At 48.6% G+C, this 11035-nt stretch overlaps 2 protein-coding genes across 2 annotated transcripts in view; both read right to left on the bottom strand.

Moving 5' to 3' along the window:
- The window catches only part of LOC142183033 (uncharacterized), a 124122-nt gene that overhangs the window by 71202 nt on the left and 41885 nt on the right, over positions 1–11035 (bottom strand). The window lies entirely within an intron of this gene.
- On the bottom strand, positions 4923–5199 carry LOC142183087 (large ribosomal subunit protein eL38). Its single transcript, XM_075257998.1, has one exon. It carries the CDS (start codon positions 5146–5148, stop codon positions 4936–4938), a length of 213 nt encoding a protein of 70 aa, XP_075114099.1. The 5' UTR covers positions 5149–5199; the 3' UTR covers positions 4923–4935.

Genomic DNA, 11035 nt, shown 5'->3' with positions numbered 1-11035 from the left:
AAATTATTGCATCCTGACAGCCTGGAGGTGACCAGTCCCTTCTATGGTCTAGAGCAGGGGTGCTCACACTTTTTCAGCATGTGAGCTACTTTATAACATGACCAAGTCCAAAGATCTACTACCCACTTCTTGTGGGCGAGACCGGGCAGACCGGTGGGCGGGGCCGGGGTGGGGCGGAGCTTGAGAGCAGGAGGCAGCGGCATTCTGTGGTTTCTCTAGTGACTCTCAGCCTGCGCTGTGAACAAGTACTCCAGACACTTGCAGGCCGGGCAGCAGCAGCTCCGGGGGATGACGCGCTCCCCGCTCTTAGGGATGGAGGGAGCAGCCGGGGTGCTGCTTGTTCTTTTAATTTAAGAAGACACCGGGGATCCCTGGCTGCATCCCCCGATCAACCCATACGTCCTTTGTGATCGACCAGTAGATCACGATCGACGTATTGGGCACCCCTGGTCTAGAGGACTTTCTGGAGCCTTCCTGAGCACAATCTCTCTCTTCAGAGTGGAGTCTACCAATCAGAACTATGCCCGGATACGCGCTATCCTTATTTTCTGGACGGCAGCAAAGGGAATTGTTATCTGCAATCCCACTATTCTAAATATATTAGATTTCATTCATGAGGGTCTAGACCAGGGGTAGGCAACCATTTTTGTTCGGCGTGCTGATTTAAATTAAAAGATAACAGCTGAGGTCCTCAGAGAGCTGCGAAATAATTGTAAACCTGACGACCCGTACACTATAGTCATATAGCACAAACCACAGGATAGGGGGGCTGTCATATTATGCCCCCAGCCATATGCATTTACTGCTATTTGCCTGGATACACCGGTCCTAGGTGTTGGATCCCCACAGATCTAGAACTGATGGCCTCTCCTAGTGGTAGGATATCAATGGTAGAAACCAGATAACCCCCTAAATACTCACAACCAGATTGGTCGTATGCTCAGTTCTCCAGAGAAGCACATGAGCATACTGAAGAGGCGCGGTACGCTCGTATAGCAGACCACCACAAGTACCAACAGACATATTGTCTGTGATTGTGGGCAATGACACTGGGTCTCCGCCGCCGTGTCTGTCTTACAAAATATTCCATCCAAGTTTCTGTGAGTCCGATATTTGTATATTTGTCCCATGAGTTGTAAAACAGAACATGGAAAGATAAATCTCAGGTCAGACCCCACCCCCCACCACCACCACCAAGGCTGTTACTACATTTTGGTTTTCCATTTTCTCTATAACCTTCTATTACATTACATTTCAGGAACTTGTATAAAATAGTTTTGGTTTCAAAATTCTACAAAATTCCCTGGAAATGGCGACTATTACAGAAAGATACAGAGAAAAACTTACATTTGCGGCAATAAGAAAGGCTGGGTGTCACGTTGGTTGCTCCGATCTGACTGCTAAGTGCTATTACTTATTATGTGCCATCTCTCAAGTGCCCCTTCAATCCTACACAATTGTACATTGTTTTATATATTTGGGCTGATGCACGGGGTTTTAGACCAAAGTCACCATATTAATGATGAGCATAGTGCCCACACCAGCCCCAGGCAGCACAGACCAGAACTCCCAAATCTAGCGATCCCACAGCCTAAGCCCCCCATAGAAGCTAGGATTACAGGTACACACTACAGCACCCGGCAGAGATAGAGGGATTCTCTACACATACCAAACATCAAGCTCATGGAAAGCCTACAGCAAAGAAATAGGAAAGCTGAGTCATTTGTCAGACATATGGACAGGCTGCCTATTGAGAACAGACCTGCCATGGCCATACAACCTGGACTCGCAAGGGAATTCTGTCGGCTAATTCGGTCCCATGCTCTATTTGACTTGTGGTGGGTCCGTAACCCCTCTGATGGCTCCTCCGCATTCTTCTCCCCTCCCTACAATACTTGCACTAGAATAGACTATTTATGTGACAATACCCCGGCTCTAGGCCTACTGACCACAGTGGAAATTGTCCTCCGGTCTTAGTCAGATCATGTTCCTGTAGTTATATCCCTGTCCCTCCTTATAATCCCTACGGCTCAGACTACGCTGCGGACACACCTAGCGAACTTCTATGGAGAGAACCCAGAATCCGTCTCCTCTTACCTTACCCTCTGGGAGGGGCATAAGGTGGTTATGAGGGGCCGCTGTATAGCACTGACCTGGCTATTTAATAAAGATAGACCGGCCAGGATCCAGACATTGATATCCCTATATTTACCCTCTCTATCTGCTTGGTGGAAAGACCCCCCTGACGCCTGACGGTTTTACTGCTGCATGTAATTGGCAGCACTAAAGAACCTACAGCCACCGGCAAGTGACAACGCAGCGCCCAGAATATAAGTATTATTGGGAGCTGCAACATCTTGTCATAGCTGATCTGCAGGGTCCCAGGTGTTGGACCCCCACAGATCTAGAATTGAAGGCCTCTCCTAAGGGTAGGATATGAATAGTAAAAAAACAGATAACTCTTAAATACCAAAAACCAGACTGTCTGTGATTGTGGGCAATGACACTGGGTCTCCGCCGTGTCTGTCTTACAAAATATTCCATCCAAGATTCAAAAAGTTGCAGAGAAAACTTACATCTGCAGCAATAAGAAAGGCTGGGTGTCTCTTTGGTATATCGGCTGTCATAGTAAATGTTGTTATGTCAGTCGCTCTGGTCCTACTGCTATTATCTGTTCAGTGCCCCTCCAATCCTACACGGTCGTGCCTAGTTTATATTTGGGCTGGTGCACAAAGTCTTAGAGCAGAGTCACCATATTGATGATGAGCATAGTGCAAACACCAGACCCAGGCAGATCAGACCAGAACTCCTAAATGGAGCGATCCCACAGCCTAGACCCCCCATAAGGCTTAACGTATTAATCTTTCCTATATCTTTGCTGTAGGATTTCCATGAGCTTGATGTTTGATATGTGTAGAGAATCCATTGCCCTCTGCCGGGTGCCGTGGCGCTCACCTGTAATCCCTAGCTTCTCTGGGAGGCTTAGGCTGTGGGATCGCTCTATGCGGGAGTTCCAGTCTGATCTGCCTGGGTCTGGTGTTTGCACTATGCTCATCGATAATAAGGTGACTCTGGTCCATGACCTTGTGCACCAGCCCAAATAAAAACTATGTACGATCGTGTAGGATTGAAGGGGCACTTATAAAACGCACTTAACCATAAATAGCACTTAGCAGGACGTCTGGAACACCTAAGAAAAAATCAGTTGCTAGACAACCAATATACCAAAGGGATACCCAGCCTTTCCTATTGCTGCAGAGGTAAATTTTTCTTGTTATAGTCGCCATTTCCAGGGAATTTTGAAATCAAAACTATTTTATACAAGTTCCTGAAATGTCATGTAATAGAAGATTATGGAGAAAATGGAAACCAAAATGCAGTAACAGCCTTGGTGTGGGGGAGGGGTTGGGGTCTGACCACGTCAACTTCTCTTTGCTTCCCCAAGACAGATTTATGGGACTGCCTGTCTTCGTACCATTCACCAGGAAGATCTTCAAAGTTCAGTAGTGGAATATGTGCAAAATGATGTATTGGAGGAGGTTTAGGCTCCTCATTGGGGTCTAGTGTCTTCTTCAGTCTTCCTGGTTAAAAAAAAAAAACCCAAACCTTAATGGGCCTGGAAAATTATTGCATCCTGACAGCCTGGAGGTGACCAGTCCCTTCTATGGTCTAGAGCAGGGGTGCTCACACTTTTTCAGCATGTGAGCTACTTTATAACATGACCAAGTCCAAAGATCTACTACCCACTTCTTGTGGGCGGGACCTGTTAGGCGGGGCCTGTGGGCAGGACCGGGCGGGTCGGTGGGCAGGGCCGGGGCGGAGCTTGAGAGCAGGAGGCAGCGACATTCTGTGGTTGCCTAGTAACGGCCCTCGCTCACCATGATGGGAAGCCACAGAATGCCCACAACACGGAAGCAAGGTGGCTGCCCAGGGATTCCCGGTGTCTGCTTGTTCACAGCACAGGCTGAGAGTCATCTCTCAGCCTGCGCTGTGAACAAGTACTCCGGACACTTGCAGGCCGGGCAGCTGCAGCTCCGTGGTATGACATGCTCCCTGCTCTTAGGGATGGAGGGAGCAGCCGGGGTGCTGCTTGTTCACAGCGCAGGCTGAGAGTCATCTCCGAAACATCACGGAAAAAGCTCAAGCCTACACACAATCCAATTTTGGTTCTTTTCTATAGATTTATAACTGATAGGTAGTTTTTGATGTGGCAGTTGTTGTTGTGTTTTGTGTTTATATGTCTATTTACATTATTCAATTATTTTTTCAGAATGATGGTGAGACGTGGGGATCGTTTTTTTCACCTCCATCTTTCTTCCAGCAAGTGGCTCTATATTGCGGTTTTGGAGCGATTATTAAGAAATCTATCTGCGATACTCCATATATACATTTAGGATTTGAAGAATAGACCAATTAATTTATATAACACGTATTTTTTATTGTTAGTCATTAAATGGTGTTGTGATGTTTGGATGTGCAATAAATTCACACTAGATACTCTGTATACACATTATTTTTAGTTATTATTATTCACATATTGTTTCACTTTGATGTTTGTTTGTATCATGTATTTTCAGTGGTTTCCACTGTCCTATATGGGATTTGTCCCTCTTATTTATTCACATTTATATTTATTTTTATTTTTGTATTTTTTATTTTCTCATTTTTATTTTTTTCCACTTGTGCATGCATGTATACATCATATGCTTATGGTGTGTATATGCGTGCATTATTACTGTAACATTTTTTTTTATTATTTATTTTTTTTTCACTGTTTTCAAATGATATATTTTTGCACACATGATATATTATTGGTATTTTTTCATTCTTTATGCAGTGTATATTTGGTAGAATGAGGTATACTGTAACATTTTTTATTTTTTTTTTTTTTTTTTATTTTTATAGTTTTATTGTACAAGAGACCGGAGAGCAGATTTACTTCAGTTCTTTCACAGACAGACCTGGGGGAAGAGACTGCTTGAGCTTCTCTGCCTTCTCCTTGTCTGTGATGACCAGTGTGTACAGGTACTTGCTGCAGCGAACCTTGAATTTCACATTGTCCTTGTTCTTCTTAATTTTGACAGACTTGGCATCCTTTCTCCTGGCTGTCAGCAGGAAATCTTTGATCTCTTCTATTTTGCGAGGCATGCTGCAGATGTAATCCCGGGACCGCTATGTCGCTGAGAACAGGAAAAGAAAGGGTATACTGTAACATTTAAAGGGTTAACTAAATATGTGAATTTTTTTGAAGTATCTGCTATTAGGTTGCATTTTTATGTATAGATAGGCAGATTTTCTCTAAGTTGTATTTTAGAATGGGATTTTGTTCTATAAACCTTATTCTATGATGCCATGATAAGATTCCCATATGTTTATGTGATGAGGCAGATTTTTATAAGTTATATCTTATAATGGGATTTTTACTCCATAAACCATATGTCATGATGTCATGATTGGATTTGTTTTATTCCCCCTATGTTATCTTTTTCGTGTCTCACCATACTTACTTTTTGATGAGGTGCGCGCTCCGGCTGCGCTCTGGCCTCCCGATCATGTGACTTGGCTCCGTCCTGTGTGTCATGTGACCGGCACGTCATTGACGGTGCCGGTGCATGCGCACGGACGTGTCCGACTCCTCGGGACGTCATCACAGCTGCAGCGCGCCATCTACTCTCATCTTTCTATAAAAGGATGCCATCTGCCCTAAAACATTTGTCACCTCCTGAGGAAACCAGTCTCGTGGCGAAACGCGTAGGGGTGGTCCTTCTACCTATCAGTACATTGTCTTTGGGCGTTTTTCTGACCTCTAAAAACTTTTCAACATGACATCAGGTAATTAATACAGTCATCATTATATTGGAATTTTTGTCAGGCTCTGTAGCAGGATGTTACACTTAAAGTTGAAAGTGATTGGGCATATTTATATATAACCTTATGGGTGCTATACTTTTGTCAATGAGACCAGTATTTCTATAGCTGCCTTACATTTTCATGTTCAATCTTGTGTAACAAAATTTTGATATGTCTCCCATTGTTATTAATGATGCACTGACATAATATTGTATATCTACACTATGGGTCACATATTTTGAATATTGTTATATATCAATAATATTCCACTGCGAATATAACAGAGTTCTGTTATTCCATATATTTTTGAATTTACTTGAACTTATATTTATGGGATTCAGCATAACGCCTTACGCTATTTATTCTATATGTCTATTTGTTTGTGTCTTTGGCTAAATCCATCTGCCCTGCTGTATATCATTGAATTTTAAGTGGCAATTATTTGCCAAAATATTTAAAAAAACTTTTTTAACAAATTGGATTGTGTGTTGGCTTGAGCTTTTTCCGTGATGTTTTGGATGATGTTTTTCATGGCCATATTTGCTTTACTGGAGGTGTTTCTATGTGAAATGAGAGTCATCTCCGGACAAAGGCAGTCCGGGGCTTCCGCAGCCCTGACTACGAACGAGTGCAAGGGCCTTGCACTCGTTCGCAGTCAGGGCTGCGACGGCCCCGCCTGCAAGTGTCCGGAGATGAGATGATTTTCAGCCTGCACTGTGAACAAGAAGACACCGGGGATCCCTGGCTGCATCCCGCAATCGACCCATACGTCCTTTGCTATCGACCAGTAGATCGCGATCGACGTATTGGGCACCCCTGGTGCAGAGAAAACTTACATCTGCAGCAATAAGAAAGGCTGGGTGTCTCTTTGGTATATCGGCTGTCATAGTAACTGTTGTTACGTCAGTCGCTCTGGTCCTACTGCTATTATCTGTTAAGTGCCCCTCCAATCCTACACGGTCGTGCCTAGTATTATATTTGGGCTGGTGCACAAAGTCTTAGACCAGAGTCACCATATTGATAATGAGCATAGTGCAAACACCAGACCCAGGCAGATCAGACCAGAACTCCTAAATGGAGCGATCCCACAGCCTAAGCCCCCCATAGAAGCTAGGATTACAGGGACACACCACAGCACCCGGCAGAGATAGAGGGATTCTCTACACATACCAAACATCAAGCTCATGGAAATCCTACAGCAAAGAAATAGGAAAGCTGAGTCATTTGTCAGACGTCTGTGCTAGAGACAATTCCAAGGAAGTTTCTTTGAGTCCTTGATTCTTGTAAGTTTAGTGTAATGTTGTGTAGGATGTTACATGGAGTAATTCCCGCATCTTATATTGTCACCCGCTTTCCTATATATATTACTACATTCTTATGCATACCTCCCAACCGTCCCGATTTCCGTGGGACAGTCACGATTTGGGTGACATGTCCCGCGGTCCCGGTTGGAGGGAGGTATGTCCCGATTTCAACTCAGATCTGCGTCCAGAGGACGCAGATCTGAGTTGAACACATATGCGGCTGAAGGAAGGAGCTGACACAGGTCAGCTCCTCGCTTCGCCGCTGCCCGCGTCTCTCCCTGACACATGCGGCTGAAGCTGCTCGCGTGCTCGCTTCGCCGCTGCGTCTCTCTCTCGCTGACACATGCGGCTGAAGCGAGGAGCTGACCTGTGTCAGCTCCTCGCTTCACCGCTGCCGCCGGCTCATGCGGCTGAAGCTGCTCGCGTGCTCGCTTCGCCGCTGCGTCTCTCTCTCGCTGACACATGCGGCTGAAGCGAGGAGCTGACCTGTGTCAGCTCCTCGCTTCACCGCTGCCGCCGGCTCCTGGCTCTGACATCGATGTGTCAGATCGCGGCTACAAGCCAGTAGCAGCAGCAGCGGCGAAGCGAGGAGCTGACACAGGTCAGCTCCTCGCTTCAGCCGCATGTGTCAGCGAGAGAGAGACGCAGCGGCGAAGCGAGCACGCGAGCAGCTTCAGCCGCATGTGTCAGGGAGAGAGGCGGGCAGAGAGCGGCGAGGGAGCGGAGGAGAAGGTAAGTTTAATGTGGAGGTGGAACGTGAATCTGGGGGCAGATGAAGGAGAGGACGGCATGACACTGGGGGCAGAGATGGAGAGGACATGAATCTGGGGGCAGAGATGGAGGGACAGGAATCTGGGGGCAGAGATGGAGAGGACAGGAATCTGGGGGCAGAGATGTGGGACATGAATCTGGGGGCAGATATGGAGGGACATGAATCTGGGGGCAGAGATGGAGTGGACATGAAACTGGGGGCAGAGATGGGGGACATGAATCTGGGGGCAGATATGGAGGGACATGAATCTGGGGGCAGAGATGGAGAGGACAGGAATCTGGGGGCAGAGATGGAGAGGACAGGAATCTGGGGGCAGAGATGGAGAGGACAGGAATCTGGGGGCAGAGATGGAGAGGACAGGAATCTGGGGGCAGAGATGTGGGACATGAATCTGGGGGCAGATATGGAGGGACATGAATCTGGGGGCAGAGATGGAGTGGACATGAAACTGGGGGCAGAGATGGGGGACATGAATCTGGGGGAGGAGATGGAGAGGACATGAATCTGAGGGCAGAGATGGGGGACATGAATCTGGGGGCAGAGATGGGGGACATGAATCTGGGGGCAAAGATGGAGAGGACATGAATCTGGGGGCAGAGATGGAGGGACATGAATCTGGGGGCAGAGATGGGGGACATGAATCTGGGGGCAGATATGGAGGGACATGAATCTGGGGGCAGAGATGGAGTGGACATGAAACTGGGGGCAGAGATGGGGGACATGAATCTGGGGGAGGAGATGGAGAGGACATGAATCTGAGGGCAGAGATGGGGGACATGAATCTGGGGGCAGAGATGGGGGGACATGAATCTGGGGCAAAGATGGAGAGGACATGAATCTGGGGGCAGAGATGGAGGGACAGGAATCTGGGGGCAGAGATGGAGGGACAGGAATCTGGGGGCAGAGATGTGGGGACATGAATCTGGGGGCAGATATGGAGGGACATGAATCTGGGGGCAGAGATGGAGTGGACATGAAACTGGGGGCAGAGATGTGGGGACATGAATCTGGGGGAAGAGATGGAGTGGACATGAAACTGGAGGCAGAGATGGGGGACATGAATCTGGGGGCAGAGATGGGGGACATGAATCTGGGGGCAGAGATGGAGGGACATGAATCTGGGGGCAGAGATGGGGGACATGAATCTGGGGGCAGAGATGGAGGGACAGGAATCTGGGGGCAGAGATGTGGGACATGAATCTGGGGGCAGAGATGTGGGACATGAATCTGGGGGCAGAGATGTGGGACATGAATCTGGGGGAGGAGATGGAGAGGACATGAATCTGAGGGCAGAGATGGGGGACATGAATCTGGGGGCAGAGATGGGGGACATGAATCTGGGGGCAAAGATGGAGAGGACATGAATCTGGGGGCAGAGATGGAGTGGACATGAAACTGGGGGCAGAGATGGGGGACATGAATCTGGGGGAGGAGATGGAGAGGACATGAATCTGAGGGCAGAGATGGGGGACATGAATCTGGGGGCAGAGATGGGGGACATGAATCTGGGGGCAAAGATGGAGAGGACATGAATCTGGGGGCAGAGATGGAGGGACATGAATCTGGGGGCAGAGATGGGGGACATGAATCTGGGGGCAGATATGGAGGGACATGAATCTGGGGGCAGAGATGGAGTGGACATGAAACTGAGGGCAGAGATGGGGGACATGAATCTGGGGGAGGAGATGGAGAGGACATGAATCTGAGGGCAGAGATGGGGGACATGAATCTGGGGGCAGAGATGGGGGACATGAATCTGGGGGCAAAGATGGAGAGGACATGAATCTGGGGGCAGAGATGGGGGAACATGAGTCTGGGGGCAGAGATGGAGGGACATGAATTTGGGGGCAGAGATGTGGGACATGAATCTGAGGGCAGAGATGTGGGGACATGAATCTGGGGGCAGAGATGGAGGGACATGAATCTGGGGGCAGAGATGGAGGGACAGGAATCTGGGGGCAGAGATGTGGGACATGAATCTGGGGGCAGAGATGTGGGGACATGAATCTGGGGGCAGATATGGAGGGACATGAATCTGGGGGCAGAGATGGAGTGGACATGAAACTGGGGGCAGAGATGTGGGGACATGAATCTGGGGGAAGAGATGGAGTGGACATGAAACTGGAGGCAGAGATGGGGACATGAATCTGGGGGCAGAGATGGAGAGGACATGAATCTGAGGGCAGAGTTGGGGGACATGAATCTGGGGGCAGATATGGGGGACATGAATCTGGGGGCAGAGATGGAGGGACATGAATCTGGGGGCAGAGATGGGGGACATGAATCTGGGGGCAGAGATGGAGGGACAGGAATCTGGGGGCAGAGATGTGGGACATGAATCTGGGGGCAGAGATGTGGGACATGAATCTGGGGGCAGAGATGTGGGGACATGAATCTGGGGGCAGATATGGAGGGACATGAATCTGGGGGCAGAAATGGAGTGGACATGAAACTGGGGGCAGAGATGTGGGGACATGAATCTGGGTGCAGAGATGGATGGACATGAATCTGGGGGCAGAGCTGGAGTGGACATGAAACTGGGGGCAGAGATGGGGGACATGAATCTGGGGGCAGAGATGGAGAGGACATGAATCTGGGTGCGGAGATGGAGAGGACATGAAACTGGTGGCAGAGATGGGGGACATGAATCTGGGGGCAGAGATGGAGAGGACATGAATCTGGGTGCAGAGATGGAGGGACATGAATCTGGGGGCAGAGATGGAGTGGACATGAAACTGGGGGCAGAGATGGGGGACATGAATCTGGGGGCAGAGATGGGGGACATGAATCTGGGGTCAGAGATGGGGGTCATGAATCTGGGGGCAGAGATGGGGGACATGAATCTGGGGGCAGAGATGGAGGGACATGAATCTGGGGGCAGAGATGTGGGGACATGAATCTGGGGGCAGAGATGTGGGACATGAATCTGGGGGAGGAGATGGAGAGGACATGAATCTGAGGGCAGAGATGGGGGACATGAATCTGGGGGCAGAGATGGGGGACATGAATCTGGGGGCAAAGATGGAGAGGACATGAATCTGGGGGCAGAGATGGAGTGGACATGAAACTGGGGGCAGAGATGGGGGACATGAATCTGGGGGAGGAGATG

Source organism: Leptodactylus fuscus, chromosome 10 (assembly GCF_031893055.1).
Source record: "Leptodactylus fuscus isolate aLepFus1 chromosome 10, aLepFus1.hap2, whole genome shotgun sequence".
Classification (NCBI taxonomy): Eukaryota; Metazoa; Chordata; class Amphibia; order Anura; family Leptodactylidae; genus Leptodactylus; species Leptodactylus fuscus.
This window is presented reverse-complemented; position numbering and strand designations above follow the sequence as displayed.

Excerpts from the sequence above, each read along its gene's own strand:
- LOC142183087 (XM_075257998.1), bottom strand. The coding sequence starts at position 5,148 with ATGCCTCGCAAAATAGAAGAGATCAAAGATTTCCTGCTGACAGCCAGG.